This window comes from Pseudochaenichthys georgianus, chromosome 22, assembly GCF_902827115.2.
Source record: "Pseudochaenichthys georgianus chromosome 22, fPseGeo1.2, whole genome shotgun sequence".
Lineage (NCBI taxonomy): Eukaryota > Metazoa > Chordata > Actinopteri > Perciformes > Channichthyidae > Pseudochaenichthys > Pseudochaenichthys georgianus.
The window spans coordinates 8,588,420-8,609,992 of record NC_047524.1 but is presented as its reverse complement, the minus strand read 5'-3'; the positions used below and the strand labels follow the sequence as shown (position 1 = coordinate 8,609,992).

General features: G+C 39.7%; 1 protein-coding gene across 4 annotated transcripts; it reads left to right on the top strand.

Annotated features, from left to right (window-relative positions):
* Nucleotides 1–2,237: 2,237 nt before the first annotated feature.
* On the top strand, nucleotides 2,238–20,434 carry LOC117467404 (uncharacterized). 4 transcript variants are annotated; one of them, XM_034111011.2, is made up of 4 exons: nucleotides 5,599–6,204; nucleotides 16,177–16,806; nucleotides 18,911–19,086; nucleotides 19,614–20,434. In XM_034111011.2, the coding sequence occupies exons 1-3, from the start codon at nucleotides 5,816–5,818 to the stop codon at nucleotides 19,071–19,073; spliced, it is 1,182 nt and encodes a 393-aa protein (XP_033966902.2). In that variant the 5' UTR covers nucleotides 5,599–5,815; the 3' UTR covers nucleotides 19,074–19,086; nucleotides 19,614–20,434. The 4 variants fall into 4 exon arrangements, with proteins under 4 accessions (XP_033966905.1, XP_033966904.1, XP_033966902.2 ...); XM_034111014.2 differs by lacking the exons at nucleotides 5,599–6,204; nucleotides 18,911–19,086 and adding an exon at nucleotides 2,238–2,871; XM_034111013.1 differs by lacking the exons at nucleotides 5,599–6,204; nucleotides 18,911–19,086 and adding an exon at nucleotides 4,912–5,008.
* Nucleotides 20,435–21,573: the final 1,139 nt, after the last annotated feature.

Genomic DNA, 21,573 nt, shown 5'->3' with positions numbered 1-21,573 from the left:
TGGTGCCAGTCCATGCAATGATTTAAAAACAACAAGTAAGTACTTGAACTGGATCCTGTAACTGACAGGAAGCCAATGAAGGTCTGCCAGAACGGGTGTGATGTGGTCATAACGTCTCTTCCCAGTAAGAAGGTGTGCAGCCGCATTTTGGACCAGCTGCAGGCGACGGATCAAACACTTGTCAACACCAATATAGAGGGAGTTACAGTAGTCTAAACGAGACGTGATAAATAAGTGGATTAGCTGTTCAAATTCCTTACTAGGAAGATAGGCTTTACCTTCCCCAGAAGCCGCAGCTGGAAGAAGCTTGTCTTGACAACTGAGCGTATCTGTTTGTCAAATTTAAAACAGTTGTCAAAGATGACTCCAAGATTTCTGACAGAGGGACGGCTGTAGGAGGCTAAGGGGCCGAGTACACTATTAAAGCCATCCAGGAGTTCAGACTGTCCAAATATTATAATCTCTGTCTTCTTTTCATTAAGAGTCAAGAAGTTGATTTCCATCCATGATGTTATGTCTTTCAGACAGCTAAGCAAGGCAATCCTAGATTCCTTATTTGCTGTTATAGGCAGGTATACCTGCAGATCATCTGCAAAGCAATGGTAAGAAATGTTGTGCTTTTTAAAAATTGACCCCAGAGGTAGTAAATACAGACTGAACAAAATGGGGCCCAGGACAGAGCCTTGTGGGACCCCATATGCTAGTGGGGCTGCAGCTGAAGAATACTGGCCAAGATGCACAGAAAAGGTCCTTTCTGACAGATAGGATTTAAACCATTTTAGGACGTTACCTTTAATACCGACACACAGTTCAAGGCGTGATAATAAAATGTGGTGGTCAATGGTGTCAAAAGCAGCAGACAAATCTAAAAGCACAAGCACAGCAGAATTCCCAAGATCAGCAGTTAAAAGAAGATCATTCAAAACTCTTAGAAGAGCAGTTTCTGTGCTGTGGCGTGATTTAAAACCAGACTGAAACTTCTCTGATATGCAGTTTAAAACAAGGTGTGACTGCAGTTGTGCTAAAACCAATTTCTCTAGGACTTTAGACAGGAAGGGAAGCTTAGAGATAGGTCTAAAGTTGGAGAGAACAGAATGATCAAGGTTTTGTTTTTTGATAAGAGGCTGCACTACAGCATGTTTAAAAAAGGTTGGAACGCAGCCTGAGGTGAGAGAGATATTTATCAAAGTTAAAATATATGACCCAATAGTATTAAAAACGTCTTTCAGTAGTCTGGGAGGAATACTGTCAAAGGGGTATTGTGAAGGTTTCAATTTTCTAACCACCTCAGATAACTCGGACAGTGAAACCAGGTCAAACTGCTCGAAGATAGCTGAGCACACAGGAGACACTGCTGGGTCTAAGGTGAGAGGAGGAGGTGAAGATCTGATGGCCAAGACTTTATCATTAAAGAATGAAAGATACTTTTCACATAGAGTAGGTGATGGCACAACACAGGGAGAGTTACAGGGATTTAAAAGAATTAAGAGTGGTAAAAAGGAACTGGGGCCTATTTCTGTTTTTGGACACAAGATTTGAAATAAAATGAGTTTTTGCACATTTAACAGCCCTCTGATATTCGCTTAAACTGTCTCTCAGAATCCCCAAGGAGACGTGAAGTTTATCCTTCTTCCATCTCCTCTCTGCTCGTCTACATGCGCGTCGTAGGGCGCGGGTAGAGTCAGTTAACCACGGTTCAGTCACAGGTTTAGGGTGTCTGGCCGTGAATGGAGCGATCAGGTCCAGAATATCCGTGCAAGTAGAATTAAAAAGGCTGAGAATCTCCTCAGCACTGGCATCACAAGAGTCATTTAAAGTGGAAAGCACAGCATCATTAAAGGCAACGGAAAACTGTGACGCTGTCAGAGGATTCAGCGCACGTAGGCGTCGCTCCGGAACGCACGAGTCAACTTGAGAGCAAGGCAGCATCATAGTAAATAACACAGGCAAATGGTCCGAAATACCAGTGTCACAAATGTCCCTGATACAAACATCTAAACCATGAGACAACACCAGGTCCAGTGTGTGTCCCTTCTCATGTGTCGGGCCATTAACCGACTGTGTAAGATTAAAAGAGTCAATGAGATTCATAAAATCTTTGACGAGCGGTCGGGAATCACAGCACACATTAATATTAAAATCGCCAATAATTAAAAATCGATCAAAGTTCAAGATAACCCCCGCTACAAAGTCTGAGAATTCCTGAATAAAATCCTTATTGAACTTTGGAGGGCGATAGATCAAAGCAACGAGCACTGGAAGTGGTAAGTGTACTTTGAAAAGTTGCAGCTCAAAGCTGGAGAAGTTGTTCGACGGAGTTTGACGGCAGTTAAAGCTGGATTTAAAGACCGACGCCAGCCCTCCACCTCTACCGGTGATCCGCGGGGTGCTGATGAATGAACAGTCAGGTGGTAGAAGCTCCGAAAAGGCTGTTAACTCACCAGCACGAATCCACGTCTCCGTCAGAAACATAAAGTCCAAATCCCGGGATTTAAAAAAGTCATTAAGCAGGAAAGTCTTGTTAGCTAGCGATCTAGCATTGATGAGTGCCAGGCGGAGAGTAAGCTCCTCTCTTTCCGGTTTTTGAGTAAAATCCAGTGGGCGAAGGTGTCTGTGATCCACGCCACCCCTGCGTATCCGCCTGGGGAAATTAGCCTGCTCCGGTAGGCTCACTGAGCGGCCATCCGGAAAGACGTGGAGGAGCCATCTCTGCCTAGTCATCGGGGCAGCGTAGCATCCACTGCTATTGAGGCCAGGGGCCTTTCCACGTAGAGAAAGCAGGAAAGCCCTGATCCTTACGGCTTCTCCGCCCCGCTTTCCCCTTCGTCTTGGGCGCTTCCTCTGGGGGATGGCATATACCTGGCGGCGCAGGTATGTCGGTATGCTTGAAAGAAGTGGAGGAGGAGGATTCGAGGTTGGCTCTCCCAAACATTGCTCTAATACCCCCTCCTGAAATGCTTTGATTTCCATAAGCGACTGGCGGTCGTAAACTAGTAGAGCAGAGACATTTTGACAAAAAACACAAAACAATAAAACTACTAGAACTAATAAAAGGCCGAACAGGCCTGGGAGACGTCTCGCCGTGCACACTGCTGGCGCCATCTTCACTCATCAATATTATTATTCAATCTTAACCTAAACTGGATTGTATTGTACTTGCAGAGGTTTAATTGAAATTCAATGTTGTCAATACATTGAAAAGATAGTGTCATAAAAACTAAACTAAACCTATGTAAAATAAGACCTCATAGCGCTTTGACAGTGTGCATTAGAAATAAATGTTTTGTGATAAAATAACAGTGTTTGGTACATATAAGTGGCATTCTTTGGTGAAAGGTTTGTTACTTTAGTTATGACAAATAAAACAAGTAAGGTTTGTTCAATAACTTTTGAAACATGTCCAACACCATTGACAATAAACTGTTTAATCAATGTATGTTTACTTGTTGTTGAACTTGTTCCTCTTGCTAATCACATCATCTGACTGTTCTTTGTGTTGCTGGGGTTCCACTCATTTCTTTCTCCTTTGATGCAGCAGAAGTTTTATTTAAAACCTGTTTTTCTTTTCATTCAAGTGCTTTATTGAAAGCCTCCTTGCTCCTGGCCTTGCTCCTTTGAAATGAGCAAGGCCCTATTTTATTTAGAAGGTTCCCAGGTTCCCAGGTTTCATATTCCCCTCTGCCACCTTCTGAAATATGATAAATGTAGACTTTCATCCAGATTGTTGTCTACCAGTAAAAAGAAAACACATACGGAAGAAAGGACATTGTTACGTGATCTTTCAGTGAACTAAATCCAATAGAAAAGTAAGAACAAAAGAAGGGATTTTGAGTGGAAATGACATGTTTTTTATGAGGATAAGCTATAGGTATGTAGTAGTACTGTAGGTTTAGACACCAACCAAGGTATTTTTCTGGTAATATTGTATTGATTCTTTCAGCTGTTTAAGTAAACTCTGAACATGTGACCCCGTCCTGAGTTCACAGGTAACCAAGCAACGAGAAGAATGCAGTGTTAACAAAAAAGCATTTCTGTAGGGCACAACTCCAATTAGTTTACAATCAGGGGTGAAAGAAGTACTCAGATATTGTACTTAAGTTAAAAGTAGAAATAGCAAAGTGTACAAATTCTCATTAACAAGTAAACGTCCTGTATTCACAATGTTACTCAAGTAAAAGTACAAAAGTATTGGCATCTAAATATATTTTAAGTACCTATGCTCATTATGCAGAATGGCCCATTTCAGAATCATGTATATATTTTGATTATAATTATTGATGTATTTATGTGTTAATCAAGCTGGTTAAGGTTAACTAATTGTAATTACTTTATTGAGTAGCTTGTGAATTTAGTCCATATTAGTCTTATTTGAATGTTGATCATACTGTTTATCATTAATCTATACCTGCAACGCAACTAAAGGTACTACATAAATGCAGTGGTGTAAAGTAACTAAGTAGATATACTCAAGTACTGTACTTAAGTACAATTTTGAGACATGAGCACTTTACTTGAGTATTTCAATGTTGTGCTAATTTGTATTTCTACTCCACTATAATTTAGATGTAAATAGTATACTTTTACTCCACTACATTTATTTTTGAAATATAATCAACACTTAAATAAGACTTCAATTACAGCTGGAGTAAATCCACCACAAGCCACCCTGCAGTATAAAAGGAATAAAAAGATGCACCTTTACCAGCTTTGATAACACTGATATTTTGTACAAAGGGTGTGGTGCGTGTGTGCGTGCGTGCGTGCGTGGCAGCAGGAAACAACCTTTTTTTGGATTGGCTTTCAATGTTACTGGGTCGCGATTTCCTGATAGAGGGCCACTGTTAGCCCCGCCCACAGGGCAGATAAGTAGGATCACCGATGAAAAAATAAGAAACAGTGAGAGGAAGCAGATAAAGATGCAAGGAGGCTGAGGAGACACATGCAGGGAGAAAATGACTTCCTTTATGGTCTTCACTTACTACGACTGGAGAAACACACTTCAGCACTGGTGAGTCACTATGTTTGATATAGTCTTCATATTAGCATTACAACTAATTAGAAATAAGCTTACTACATAATGACTTCCTCTCGAATAACGTACAATTCTGATTTAAGATCCCGCAGCGTTAAATTACACTACATGTTTAATTTAAAGCCTTTTATATTATTGTTATATTCCTAAATGTCATAAGAAACATAACATTATAACATGTAGAGTACAGGTTAAAAGTTGTTTTAGTGTATATTGGCCGCTAAATGTTACTGGTTTGTGTTTTTTTTTGTATTTCCTGTAAATGCAGATTTAAATTATTTTATCGGAGATGAACGGTGTATCATTATACAATGGCCTACGGTGAGAAAGGAAGAGGTTTTCAAATAAAGTCCTCAAGCGGAAATAAACCAATAACACAGAATCATAATTCTCCATTCAACGAAAAGCCCTCCAAAGGTTTGCTACTGTCAGTGTTATAGCCTAGTGCAGGCCTATTCAAATGGCGGCCCGCGGGCCAGATGCGGCCCAGAACCAACTCCCGAGTGGCCCAGCCTCTCGTGCCCAAATTCCTACACTAGTACAGACCATGAACGCAACACTCCGCGTTGCTAGAAACCACCAAACCACAACGCAGCACGTTTTTTGAAAGTGCATCTAGTGGTGCTAGTAACGGTGGTCCTATGATAGCAACTCTAAAACATGTCTCTCTCAACTCTGAAGTGTAAACAAAGACAAAACGGTCATTGATCTTGTGGAGCAGATGCGCGAGTCATTGCCCAAGTCAAGCTGGACCTTTTCGCGACCGACTTGAGTACGGGTCGGATGCTGCATTTTCCGACGCTCCACAAACACATCACATCCCCGGCACAAATCACGGATGTGATGACAGATTTCATTGCGAGGTTGAAAGAGAACTTTGGTCAATTGGATGGACTTGCTCTGCCCACAGAGGTGATGGGCTTTGTCAGAGACCCCTTCACTGTTGCAATGGAGGGGGGCGTATCCACCAGAGCAAAGGAAGTGGTCCCCTCCATCGACGAGGGGAAATGTACACTGAAACTTATTGACATGCATTCATCCGTAACCGGATGCCCCAAGCGCAGCGCACTAACGGGCCAGCGAAGTTTTGGAGTGATGTCAACAAACAGCAGTTCCCTTCGTTCAGAAAGTAGCGATCTGTGTGCTCAGTATGTTTGGATCAACATACAAATGTGAGTCAAGCTTTTCACACATGAACTCAATCAAAAGTAGCACTCGCTGCTCCCTGACTGACAGCACTCTTCACCAATGTCTTAGGATTGCATTGACATCCTATGAGCCAAACATCACTGCTCTTGTTCAAAACTAAAAATGTCACTTCTCCCATTGAGAAAGTCAGCGATGACACATGATCACACATGCGGTGATAGTAAGCACCTAGTTTACCATAGTAGACGTGTAGTGTAGTATTCATTCATGTTAGTTACCCTTATCCCTTGTTATGGGTTTGTGCACTGAAGGGTTTGACAGTTATTTTTGTATTTAAATGCACTTTGTAATGTGTCTGGGTCGAAAAAAATTATCTGAATATTTTACTTCTAAAGCGAACACATGTAATGCTACAACTGTGCACTTTTTTTTTTATGCACTTTGAGATGCCTCAGATTCTGTTAAATTAATGCTAATTTATTGTGTTTTTATGCACTTTTTGACGTGCCTTTGTTAGATGAACAATGAATACAAATGGCATGTTTTTCATCGCAGTAATATGTGTTGGTTTAAAATGTGTCATTACCCGCTTTTTACAGGCCGCTGAATGTCTGGCCCAGCTGAATTTTGTAGTTATAAAATCTGGCCCAATTGAATGTGTAATTGAATAGCCCTGGTCTAGTGGCATAATAAGCTATTTTTTTATACTACGCTTTTTGAAATCATTACTTATTTTGTAAGAACGGGTCATATCTAGAGGGATTATATGTTTGGTATGTGAAGTATTAATTCAAAAAGTTCTTAAATTAATGTTTTGAGGTATAATTACTGATCCCTAAAGTAAAAACTGCATAACATGTTACCTCAAAAATAAATGTAAGTACTGTAGGGAGACCAGGGACAGTTGTAACACTTTTTGGGTTTTCCCCAATAAGTACAAACACATTTACACTAAGATAGCCATTTTGCTATATATACATTCTCAATGTGTCAACTACTGAAACAATGTATTTAAGATGTTTCTATGAAATAAGTACAGGTTGGAAAATGTATTTTTTTTTTTTTATCTCAACTGTTACAACCAGGGGCAGTTGTAACACATGCCAGGGACTGTTGTAACATGTTAATAACAGTTACCTTTTTTCACACTACATGAAAAAAAGAGGGAAAGCTGTCCTCAGTTCTGTTCTGTTTCCGGTTATTTTTATTTTGAAATTCAGTTCCTGACGGACGCCAAAAAAGCCCGAGATTATGGAATTAAACCAATAAATAAAAGCAAGGATAATTGTGTGTTATTGGTGAGTAAATAACAGTGTGTTATTTTGAAAAGAATAACAAATTAGACGGAAACAAATATTTAAAAAATACAGATTTCAGTATTCTGAGGCTCTGAGCACCATTTATTTTCCTCACAGACGGAAACAAAAGTCCGAAATTATACGATTTAAAATAAAAGCAATAATTGTTGATATTGAGTAAGAACGATGGTAAGAACATGTTTTTATGAACCATACAGCTTCCGGTCTTCCACGACCCGAGGCACGAAACACATTACCAGTAGAAATACATTGCTTTTAAAATCGTGCTGTGCTACACGAAAAAAAGGGGGAAATCGTGTTGGTGAACACGAATCAATAGATTAAAAATCGTGTTGGTGAACACGAAATGCCATGAGACTGGGTTGAAAAAGCAACAAGTCCTCCAACTCATACGACCAAATGGGTCGATTGTTTTAAGCCCTTATTACGACCAAATATGTCGTTTGTTCAAGCGCTTAATACGACCTATAATTACGTTTTAAAATTGTCGGCCTCGAGTGCTCCCGTTGAATGCAAACGTTACAGAGGGTTGTTTATTCACAAATAACCCTCTCTGTAAAATCCTAAATTGTAGGATAGTTTGGCCATTAAAACGCTTTATGATTAGATTTCTAGCGAGAAGTATATATTGTACTTTTAGAATCCACGTCCAGTCGATATGTAGGATCTATAGTTTGATAGATATTACGAAGATGATTTGAGATTTCGTCAGGAGAACGTGTATATGCGGCAAGCTTCCATGTAAAGTTACGAGTTGAAAACAGTATTTCCGGTCTGGCCGTTTTCATAATAAAACCAATGATCAAATGATTTAACAGTGATATCTACACTACTCATCCACTAAAAAAACATCAGTTTATCCTAGTTCATTATACGACATTAATTGGTTTAAATAGTGTACAATGCTTTTGTGTTTTTCCCATAGATTTTTCTCTTTCGATTCTGAGAGACACATTTCTTTTTTCAGAGGTTTTGATAGGCTAAAATCACGCCGCAATGCACGTCGGGATATGGTGTTCATGTGATATGAAATCGGAAAACATTAAAAATAATAATAATAATACTTTATTCCGAGTGTTCTTGCTTTTCTCTTTGAAAGTCATCACATAATGGCATTGTAATACACGGTTCGGCTGCATTAAATATTACATATCTGCCCTATGTATTTATAGAGCCCTGATCAGAAGACCTTTTGACAAACTGGAAGAGATGCCGCCAAAACTGAATACGTGACGTGAACCATAAATATATCAACAATTAAACAACATCTTCCATTTCTTTTCACACAATACGTCTCCTTGCAGTATCAACACTAATTCGGCTGACTTTTACATTTGATCCAATTAGTAGATAGTCTGTATTTACACCATAACGGTGCACAGCTGAGAGAAAGGGACTTTTTTGTAGTTTTTAAAGATATTACTGATTTTCTGAACTGCCTTTCCAACTCCTCATGCAGTTGACTGTTACAGGTCTATACAGGTTCATGGTACAATGCATAAGCTTCACATCGAGAGACTGAAACTGTATTTTCCTTTACCGTTCTGTTTTAAACTCACAAACTCACAATAAAGTGAATAGTCATATTATGTACGATATTATTATGTTTTATTAACTAGACCACTGGTCTAAACCGCACCTCCTAGTGGTTAAAGCACGTTATTGAATGTAGTTGTTGAATAAGTTATATTTATTTAGTTATTGATGAAAACATTTAAATATTAAGAGTAGCCTACATACAAAATAGGGGTCAATGATAGAAATATAGAATGGAAAATATCTAGAAGATACTGTAGTGATCTCTACAATAAAACAGTTTAGTGCAGGACGTCCAAAGATATTAACAGGAGGATGTGCAAAACAGACAAACTGATAAGGCTGAATTTTACTCAGGTGTAACTAAAGTCTGATTTAAGGGTTGTTTATATTTCACATCATTAATCAGAATCTGCAAAGTAACAAAAATAAATGTAGTAGAGTAAACATACCAGGTTAACCTCTGAATTGTAGTGGAGTAGAACAAAGTAGTACATGCTGCTGTAACAAAAACATTTCCCAACTTGGGATCAATAAAGTATCTTATCTTAAGATGATCGATGGCTACTGCCATATTTGCTAAATGTGCATCTGAACCTTGACAAGTGCATGTTTCAGGCTTATAAATTAACAACAGGAGGGGTCACAGACATAAGACCAGCTGTCATGTGGTATTAATGCTGCCCATTATGGACACAAGCAATTTTCACCCATGTATTAATTATATGTTTTAAATTTGATAACACCAATGTGTTTTGTGTCCCCTAAACCTCCAGGGATGTATACAGTTTAATACTGGCAACTTCTAATTGTGGGAAATACAAAAACGTCTTTTAAAACTACATTTTCCAGTAGAGACGTGCCATAGAACATGTTGCGAAACACACAATAGGCAGCAAGTGTAATTCTGGGGGGGAGGGCCGGCTGGACCCGTCCAAGTCCAGTTCTGGATAGTCTGGCGTGGTTCCATTCCATTTCAAAGAGCTTTGACGCTCAGCGTAACCTTGTCACACTGCCACTCCAATATCCAATCACAGAGCTTGAGGGCTAATCACAGGGTTTGTAAAGCAAGGCGGATGTTGTAGTCCCAAACGATAGCTGGGGATTCTGGGTAGTGTAGTGTCTTCGGAAACTCTGTCGTGTCTAAACTCCGAAAAAACAATTTGTTTCTCCGAATCGAAGGTTAAAAACACAAAAGCATTGTACACAATTTTAAACCAATCAATATTGTGTAATTAACAAGGATAAACTGATGTTTTTTAGTGGATGAGTAATGGAGATATCACTGCGTAATCATTTGACAGTGTGGGGAATACTTCCGGTTTTATTATGAAAACTTCGAGACCGGAAATACTGTTTTCACCCACGCTAACTTTACATGGAAGTTGCCCCATATACAGTACACGTTCTCCTGGCGAGACCTCAAATCATCTTCGTATATCTATCAAACTGTAGATCCTACACATCCACTGGACGTGGATTATAAAAGTACAATATACACTTCTCGCTAGAAATCTAATAAAAAAGCATTTTAATGGCCAAACTATTCCACAATTTAGGATTTTCCAGAGAGGGTTATTTGTGAATTAACGACCCTCCGGAGCGTTTGCAATCGACAGGAGCATGTTGTTTCTTACACGACCACTAGAGGCGCTACACTTTAAAACGTGTCTCTGGGTCGTATTTAGCTGCTGAACAATCGACCTATATGGTCGTTTTTTGTAGGAGGACAGGCTGTGAAAAAGGCATACTGTAGTGTGAGTATGGGCAGCTCAATTAAAAGCAGCGGCAAATAGGTGCGTTTTTAGTCGGGATTTAAAAATAGGGAGTGTTTCAGGGGACGTGCACGATTTAGGCAGTTTTCCAAATTGTTGGGGCATAATAACTAAAAGCTGCTTTTCCATGTTTAGTGGTTATTCTCGGAACAGAGAGCAGACCTGACCCAGAGGACCTGAGACTCCTGGATGCTTCATAGTGATGGAGGAAGTCGTCTATATACCTCGGTCCTAAGCCGGAGAATTACTATTCTTGTGCTACTACTGCCTTATTAGGCCCATATTGAGCAGCGCATATTAAGACCAAAACTCATCTACAACAACTTCCTTACTTGCAATAAATAAGCACTAATTAGAGGGTTATTGAGGAAAAACTCTCAACTAATGGCTTACTTGTAGAATATGGTCATGTAGAATAAGGCATTAATAAGTGTTTTATAATGACTAATAAAGAGCCAATATACTGCTAATATGCATGCTAATTAACAACTAGTTGATGGTTAATTTGTGTACCTTAATATAAAGTGTTACCGCATTTTTTCTCAGAATTTGACTTTTTTGTCAAAATATGCCTTTTTTCTTAGAATTAGCCTTTTTTCTCATAAATAGATTTTTTATTCAAAATGTCACTTCTTTTTTTCAGAATGTGGCTTTTCTTTTAAAATGTGATATTCTCACTGAAGAGGCTTGCAATTATTTTCCCTAGACTTCTGCTTTCAGACGTTAATTATGAAGTTATTACCCTATCCGATAATAATCCAATGCAGAGGCAATAATGTAATATACTTAGGGCTGTCAAACGATTACAATTTTTAATCAGATTAATCACAGCTTAAAAATTAATTAATCATGATTAATCACCATTCGAACTATGTCCAAAATATGCCATTTATTTATGTATATTGTTGTGGGAATGGAAAGATAAATGAAAGAAGGCGGATATATCCATTTAACATACAGTATCTATGTTTATTATAACATTGTTCTGTGTGTTAAAATGAAAGACAACCCACACACTTATCAATCATCAAACCGTCTTAATTCATTACGTGTTGATTTCTATCAACGGGGGAGCACTTCAGGAAAGTCGACAGAGGGGGGGGCTAGTGGAGTACGACCACAGAGTGTGAACGTTGTGATCAGCTGTTTTAGCGCAGTTCTCCAGTGAAGGGGGGGAGTATCCCTCCGCAGCCGGTTGGCGTAGTTTTGGCACAATTCCGTTGTACAGACCGACGTTAACAGCAGCCCTGCACACGGAGACCGACTCTGTCGTCCGGTGATCTTACCGCCTTCTGGAAAAGCTTCACAAGTACGTCGGTACGCAAATGCGCTTTGTGACACAAGCAGTGGCGTTTCTATGTGTACAAAAGTGGTGGGGCACAAAAAACTCAGATGTCTAAATATAAGCTTCTGCAGTGAGGTTCATGGCTGGTGAGGCACCTGACTCTTCAGGTTTACAAATATTATATTTTGACCTAAATCAAAATATAATATTATTTTCAAAAGCTTTTTTTGTCTGATGCTTCAATTAATTTTAAACAGACAGTTCAACAAAAGGATACCCAAAACATGTAATTTTATCATTTAAATATTGAATTGTTCTCTCTTAGTAAGATCCCATTTTCAATAAAATTGCAGTCTTAACTTGACATGAAGATGAAGTCCATTTGCCTATCCTTCTGGACAAAAATCTCTATTACTTTTTTGTAAAAGTCCTCCTTATCTTCTTGTAGTTTCAAAAGTCTATCATAAATCTAATCTAATCAATAGATTTATGATTCGAAAATGATAAAAGTAGGGTAGACATGTGGATATTAACCGGCTGAACAAAACGTGCATTTATCTAACAGGTTTGTTTCCCACAGATCTTATTTTGAGCTATTTTCTAAAATCCTATGGAGAAATCTCATTGCTTTTAGGTCGAGGGAAGCCATGCGCAGTTTACTTCCGGGTTTTAGGACGCCTCTCTCGTCTCCTCTTCACACACCACACTTTTCGCGGCACACGTACTCAGCCATTACAGCCAATCAGCTCTGAATTATGTGAGATGAGTATGGTGGGGATGGCAGCTCGATGCCCCTCTGGTCATTATTTGTTTGCCACACACATTAAATAGGAAAATACTCTGAGCATGCACAGTGTAGTTTTTACAGTCACCAGGGAGAGGGAGGGGCAGGATCGGGTTTTGTCCCACGTGGCTCTAAACAGCTCAATAGGCACACACTGACAATGTGTGCCTATTGAACAGTGTGACACTGTAGACACTAATTAGAAGAACACAGACTAAAACAGCAATGTACAGACGAATCAGATGATTAAACATGACCTTAAAATATATTTTATATTTTTTTTTTTGCATTTTTTTGTAATCATTATTTGTAATACTTTCTGCTGACACTAGGTGGGGCTGTGCCCCACCTGCCCCTAATGACCAGTCGCCACTGGACACAAGTGACGGTACGCATTTCAGATTACGCACATAACCTACTTACCAGTTATGTGCACCCCTGTACTACAGCAAATGTATTCTCCGTCGGGACTTCCTGCAACAACACCATGCTGTTATCTTGATTCTGATTGGCCAGAAGACATTATCAAAGTTGTTCTATTGAGAAGACGATCACTACGTGACAAAAGTTTTCAAAACCGTGGCTACTGAAATCAATCTTACTAACTGCTGTCTGTGCAATTTACTCCGCGCGAGTTGGCGGACTTTATTTTGCTTACTTTAACATCATTTTTCATGGTGGGGCTAAGCCATTTCTTGGTATGGGTGTAGCCTACCCCAGCCATACCCTGGCGCTGCCACTGGTGGCACGTATGGGGCGGGCCATTCTGCACATGCGTTAAATATTTTAACGCAATTAATTCAAAAAATTAATTACCGCCGTTAACGCGATAATTTTGACAGCACTAAATATAATACATTATTTTATATATATTCAATATTTATATGTCTTTTTATACAGTCTTAAAGTTACAACCAGCCCTTTGAGTGCAACCATAATGCTGATGTGGCCCGGGATGAAATTGAGTTTGACACCCCTTGTAGTGTTCTCATGCAGTGTGTTGAAACTCTGGTGTAAACACTGAGTTAAACCGCAGCCAATGAAGACAGAGTCGTAGTAGGTTTGACCGTTTACTGTCACAATTCTTCATAGACATAGAAACTGTAAATAAACACAATACATTGTTCTTAATTTAAATACAAACTTAAATTGCTTTCCTGCATTCCTTACAGTGTTTAACATAGTTGTAAATAAATCATAACTAATCAATGATCTTTTTAACAATATTCTTCCTAATAAATTATCTTTCACATGAAATAGGTCAAATAGATGAACTTACAGCATTGCGTCTAGGATGTTCCTTGTAGTGATGTGTCGGCTCTTTTAAGTGAACGACGGAAGCCTGCTCGCGCCAACGAACGAGCCGTTTTTTTTAAGTAATACAAGACAGAATGATATGATGATCTCCGAGCTACAGCTGCTCCGTGTATGCATGCAGTGACATGGATTAGAGACTGTTGGATGCTGCTGTTTTGAGCATTGCAATATATTTATTTTCACTATGTTATTTATTTATGATTATCCTTGGGCTCAGCAAAGGTTTGATGTCAGCTGTTGCTGTCTTTTTTTCTATAGTTAATAGTTACTGAAATAGAGCCCTGCTGTTTTGTCAGGGCCTTTTCTTTAAATATAATTTTAAAATGTCGATACAGTAGCCCCTTTTTTTAAATGTCTATGCTTAAGTTTTTATAGGTGTTGCTATCTGCTTTGTAGCGTGGTTCTACAAGCAAGTCAGTACATTCATTGGGTGGTATATCAGAGAGTTACAAGGGTCTGTAAATGCAATGAAAACATTTGGTCACAGCAAATCATTTATATTAAACATGTAATTTTTACTTTTGAATACTTCAGTACAAAGGATGTATTGAATAATTTAAGTGATATATGTGTACACATATAAATCATTAGTCAAAACAGGGCTACATTTGATTTAATTATAAAAGGTATAATATGTGGTAAACTAAAGAGCCGTTTGGGAGCCGAAAGAGCCGGCTCTTCTTGGTGAGCCGAGCCAAATGATCCGGCTCACCAAGAAGAGCCGGAATTCCCATCACTAGTTCCTTGTGGATGGAAGTAGATTATATTTGGAGAAATACACTCTCTGACAATGGGTCCTTCTCAGGTCGATTAAATGGGATCCTTGTGTCCCTCACTTGCGTCGTTTCCCTGCGTTTAGTCCCTCTCACCAGGGAAGCATGGAGAGACGCAAGGAAACCACGAGAAGCAGGGAAATGAGTTTTAATAGCAATGAGACGTCCTTTTTTTCCGGAGCGTCACGAGAAGCGACATCCGTTTGTGATGACGCCGCACAGCTGTTCGTCTGACAGCAGCCAGCTCTGTCCCCGTTATTTTCACAAACACCCCCACCTCTGTTAGTACACATTTACTGACACCAACATTTGTATCATCTGTTGTAGACCCAAATACTTTAAATAAAATAAGAACTCATTCTCAAAAAAGATAAACGCCATTCTTAAAATGTATAAACGAAAAAAGCGATCATGAAAATGTTTCCAATAAATGAATAAAACATGTTTTGACCACTTTGTTGTTCAGATATATCACATATTTGTAACTAAATGATACATGAATTTAAACAAAACACAGTATAGACTGAGGAGAGAGTCCCGTGAGTGTCATGTATTTTCTTCACTCCGCTGGGAAACTGCTCTCATGTTAAGAAGCATCAGATCAGTGCATGCACTGCATCGTCCAATCAGTGAGCGATACACAGTAAGGGGGCGGGGCGAGTATCGGTGGATTTTATCGGAGGATGGTCTGGTGATTCCTCGATTATCACTCCTCCATTATCGCACCTCGCTCCTCGGTCCTCCGGCAGAAATAAGAGCCATGGGACGGTACTCAAGATGGCACAGACAAATCAACTTCCGGTGATACCGAGGACCGAGAAAATGAAAAATGAAAAATAAGAGAAGTGAAACGCAGCCCATGCCGTTTCTCTAACGTCAAACCGGAAGTGGCGATGCCGTAAACCGGAAGTGACGCTTAGAACGGCGAACTTAAAGATAACATGACCATTAGCACTCCTAGTGGTGACTTTATGAACTGCAAACAAATTATAACATAAAATGCCTTTAAGGCAGCACACCCCTGTTCTAGAGACTGTCTCACCTTTAAGTGGAAGACAGATAGAGAGTTCTGTTTCAAGCTCATTTCAACGTTTTACCCTTAGCTAATAAGCTAAAAATGTGATTTCAATGATGGCTTAAAACATAATTGTGTTTTCTTTGTTCCCGCAAATGTGTAATCTGAACTGATTCCTCTTTCTGCCCCAGGTTGGGTTTCTTTTTCACCTCTACCTGGATGGAAAAGACAAAAGAACTAAAAGGGAAGTTACTCCTCCTCTTCATTGCTACCTTTATCTTCCTCCTCAGCCTCAATGTGACAACACACATGACGTACAAAGCTTTCCCAAAGCCACTTTCTGCATCCAAAATGTGCTCCCTGCAGATCTCTGAGCAGACCCTACCCCCCCTCAACAATACCAAGCACATTCTGGTGTCGGCCTACATGGACCAGAGAGTGAAGGGCTTGGATATACGCATCATCGGCATCTTTAAGATGGACTCCGACCAACCCCTCTACTCTCTTTTCTGCTGTGCATGCCAGTTATCAAATGCAACTCCAACAACAATTTTAAAACACAATGAACACTTTGGCTTTCCCTTCATCACAACAGATGTCATGTGTGGAATTCCTAAGGGCTTCAGTGCTACACATGTCACTCTGTTGACGCAGCCACACAGTGTTACAATACCTAACCAGACTTGGCTTCCTATAAGAAACCAGAAGACCGGTAGGGAGGAGGAGCAAAAGTTACAGTTTAACTTCACAGTCTGCATCTCTAACCTGTTCGGAGATTACAACAATGTGCTTCAGTTTGCACAGACTCTGGAGATGTACAGGTTAGTACAGCAACAACACCACAAACCACTGACAAAAAAAATATTGTGTGAATGGTGTGACCTTTGCAAAGGTTCTGTTGCAGTGTCTCTGGATTGCACCGATGATTCTGGTTAGGTTGGGTTATGTCAGTGGTTCTCAAAGTTTTTCTGTCAGGCCCCCCCTTTGGAGAAGAAAAAAAGTCGGGCCCCCCCCCAACACAAATAGTCAGGCTCAGTGGCGGCGCCAGAGATTTTTTTTGGGGGTACTGTGGGGTAGCTTGACGTTTCATAGAGGGTGCTCAAACATTTAGGGTTTCCCATTAATGTACCGGGCGCTACAGTGGAATTTTCTACTGCAACATTCCCCACGCATATACACAATGTCCCCGCGACTGTTACAATGAAGGCTCGATAATCAGCTCACGGCATATAGGTGTAAGCAGGGGTAAAGTGACATTTGTATAGGTGGTGTGTGGACCTCACATGGGGGGGTCCGGGGGCAAGTTCCCCCGGGAAGATTTATTTTTAAATATTGAAGTTAAAAGCATCAATCTGGTGCACTTTGAGAGCAACATGAAGAGATCTATGGATACATCTCTCAACACAGAACTGTAAACATATTTACTATTTCTTTATGGATATTTTACAAATCACTCCCCTTTTAAACTTTATACATTTTTTAATGTCATATAGTATTTCATACCTGTTTTTAATTGATTCTCTTATTTTTTTATAACTATAATGATCATATAAATAATTGTATAATTGAAATAATTGTTTACATTAATGGTGACCAAAACGTTTGAGACCCACTGAGATAACACTGAGAGAGTCCTTTAGCTCACTGAGTCTCTCAGTCTGACAGGAGTCTCCTCCACTTTGTTGTTAGCGTAGCTCGCTAGCACCAGAAGCTAACATCAACGATCTCCGGTACCGGTGCGCTCTCTCTCTCTCTCTCTCTCGCTCGCGCACACACACAAAATGGCTCGTTCCACACACACACAGAGCCGAGCTTTAATGAAACACAAAGACACAGACGTAATAGTACTGTATCATATTATTTTCGATTCAATAATTTTTCCAAATATGTTTTTTTTTTTTTTAATAACCATTTTTCCTCCTGGTCTCTCGAGTTGCTTTGCAGTTGCTACTACAGTAGCACCAACATTTGGCCTAGTTGCTGTAGCAACTCCAAGCTACCGCCTGGAGCCGCCCCTGGTGGTATCTGTAATGGAAACTTCTGGAGCATTGGATGGCAAACACTGAAGAACATATTGGAAGTTAGGGCCAGAGGATTGACAAAGACATGCGTGCAGCCACAAGGAGACATAGCTCTTGCCCTAACCAATTGAACATGTCTCACCCAGTCCTATGTAGTTAGCTGGTTCTGAGAGAATAATCAACATTCTGCATAACAAGATAACACAGGCATAGCACAATAACACCTATCAGCTGAGGCTGGGCAGGAATAAGGAGACAAAACACAGAGAGCACCCCAAGGTCGCAGGCCTGTGCTCAGCGAGGGCAAACTGATAAACTAGGTCCAAGTTATGGGCCTAGTGAAATATTTGCCCAACAGTATCCAGCATCCAGAGTCATGTATTTGTTCGATTACAATTAATCTATGAACATTTATAGATTCAAAACGTTTTTGTTAAAAAGTTATATGAATGAATCTAAAAAGTGTTCTTGGACTCGCTGGCTTCATTTCATTTCATTTCAAACCTTTATTTATCCAGATTGGTCCCATTGAGATCATAGATCTCTTTTTCAAGGGAGACCTGCTTCGGCCAACGACTCCACTTTGAGAATCATTGCTGAAAGTAGTTTTATCCATCAAGTGTTTGCCTCTTCCCAATTTGAAAAAACAAAAACAAAGATGCACTGCTAAATGTTGATAAAACCAGAGATTTTATTATTGCTTTACTTTCAAAATATGTATTAAAGGCACTATTATTAAAAACATGCTGCTGTTGTTTTTTAGGTCATACTAGTGTAGTAGCACTGGGGGTTACAAATGTATGGTTTTAGTAATGTGGAAGACAAATATTACATCAATATCCAAACAATAGAAGTATTTATTTATGTTTTCTCTCCATCTCCCATGCTTTATGACATTCTGTAGACAGGAGTATTCCTCTTTGAGAATCACATCTTCCCCAAGCACCATTTTGAGCCAAGCGGGAGGTTTCACCTGCCTCAGTGGAGCGATGTGCCGGGAGTTAATATTCTGGAGCATATCTACAAGGAGGATCCCGACAGGAGTAAATACCACCCGTACAAGATGATAGTTCAGCCAAGGTAGGCTGAATTTGTCAGACCAAAAGGTTTCTCACTCAGGGCCCACACTCAGGGCCCTGAATGTGGCTATAGATCTTTTTGGTCAAACACTATTTAAGTTATTTATTGTAAAACACTTCTAATATTATAGTAAAATATCTAAAAATGCTGTAAAATGGTTTTTAACACTTACATCCCACACCCCAATAGACGTGTAGAAAGTTGTTTATTGTTTGCACAATTAAAAAAATACACAAATATAAGAGAAAACACATAATATACAGTCCTGGTAGAGGCACAAAAACCTCATTGGCTTTTTTGGAGGCTCCAAAAAAATTATCAAATTCAATAGTGATTGCAAACAATTAAAATAAGATAAAAACAACAATAAAATAACAAGTACTTACAAAAAAAGGGAATATGGTGGTGAAAAGTGTATGTGTGTATATGTAATGTGACTCTGTGCTTGTGTTCATGAGGGGGATATTGATGTATTAAAAGGTGTGGACAGAGAATCGCACTATAATTAACCAATGATTTCCTCACAGGTTGGTGGAGCAGACCTCGGTGCATGAAGTGATCAAGAACTTTGGAGAACGGTTCAAGGTTCCTATGGACGTTTGTCGCATCATTCATGTCCGCGTGGCACTGCGGGGGTCGTTAAAGTTTGAGCAGCTCCGTGAGGACAAACGGCTGTGGGACTTCCAAAAAAAACTGATTCCTAATGTGGACAAAGTCCTGAAGAGAGCGGGGCTGCTGGGCTCAGAGGGGCGGAGCTGATTGAGGGGAAGGACTGACACTTGAACAGATGAATGTGAGTATGGAGGCACAATATTTAATTGAATGCTGCTCCGTTGTCAACATTGTAATTTTTTTTAAGAACTCTAAATGCACTGTGTGACTAACTGGCTGCAAGCATTACATTTAATTGAGCTGACGCTTTTGTCCAGAGCAACGTAGAAATGAACGCAATCAACCATGAAGATACAGATTTAGAAGCGCCAGAATGCTTTTTGGATCATTTTAAATGTGAAAATGTTTTGATGATTCATTTTGAACTCGAGGGAGGTTTCTGATAAAAATGTATCCGTCCAAATGGGATTCAAGAGTGACTCAAAAACCCTGCCCATCATATGAAGCAGTTTTTCAACTCTTAAGCTCGGGTCTCCTCCTCCTCCTTTGTTCTTATTCTTCATCACAGTAACTATAATCATTGTACATAATGAAGTATTGTAGGGTACTGGAGTTTAGAGCGTCTATTTCATGTCAGACAACTTTTTGGTCTTTAGTTTATTCAAAAATGTGTAAAAGTGTTTTCTGAAATGTAATGTAAGATAAGTGTATTTAACTTAATGTATATATATATATATTGCTGACAGCTTCGTGTAAAAATAAAAAGCTTTTGTTTTGGGCTTAAGTAAATCATTTCCAAAATGATATGTTCTGTACTTGAAACATTAGTACTCAGATTATTCACTTCAGTAAAATCAGCGATACTACAGTGTAAAAATATTCACCTACAAGAAAAAGTGCTGCATTCAAAATTGTACTTAAGTAAAAGCATTAGCATTAAAATATACTTTAAGCACCAAAAGTACTCTCTCATTCACACCAACGCAACTCCGGTTCAAGCTCCGTGCTAGAGCTTTTCAGGTTCAGAACCGGTTCTTCGGTTTAGCTCCGGCTCTTTTCACACCGCCCAGAGTCCGACTGATGCTGCGTCATTGCGTCATGACGTAACCGTTTGCGTGCCTGCTTCATAAAGCCAAACCGCGCGGAAACCCCTCACAGCTCACACCGACAACAACAACAATGGCTGATTGTGCTCCAGCTTCCTCTGTACCTCTTCGGAAGACCAGATTCCCAGTAGGTAGCTGGTCTCTTCAGTGGACCACTGCTGCTTGTTAAAGGGGACCTATCATGCTAAATGCACTCTTGTACATCTTTTATACATGAATATGTGTCCCTGGTGTGTCAGGGAACTCACCAAGTGTCAGAAAATACAACCCTCTCTCTTTTCCTCCATATCCAAATCTCTAAAAAAAGGGGCTGTAACGGATCCGATACAGACTGATCCAGATTTGAATTATTTTCTACGTCACAAAAGGGGTGCTCCGCTTAGTGGTCAATTCTCCACCTATCAGGGGAATGAGAGGTTGGGCCACGGTCGGCCATTGCCGCTCGAAAGCGCTGAAGACGCTGTAGTACATATGCCAGGCCTGTAAGTGGCGCTGTAGTCTGCCACAAAAGCAGCGAAGAAGACTTCCCACGCATGGTTGCCATGGTTGCCCTTCTGTTTATAGAGCGGTGAAGTCACGCCCATCTACTTCCGGTCCATGGGACCTTATTTCGGAAAAATGATGTATTGAAGTCAATGGAGAGAGAAAACTTATCTTTCGATCCCGTTTGAATTGTGCCACGAATTACACATATGATGTTTGTCATGTTAGTTTTTCATAAAACTGTTGAAATATAAGACTATGAAAAATACGCAACGAGAAAGACTAC

Bases quoted from the DNA above. Each gene is read 5' to 3' on its own strand.
- LOC117467404 (XM_034111010.2), top strand. From the start codon at position 5,816: ATGCTGCATTTTCCGACGCTCCACAAACACATCACATCCCCGGCACAA. The intron at 6,205-16,176 runs GTGAGTCAAGCT...TTTCTGCCCCAG, and splicing joins GTTTGGATCAACATACAAAT to GTTGGGTTTCTTTTTCACCT. The intron at 16,807-19,613 runs GTTAGTACAGCA...ATTTCCTCACAG, and splicing joins CAGACTCTGGAGATGTACAG to GTTGGTGGAGCAGACCTCGG.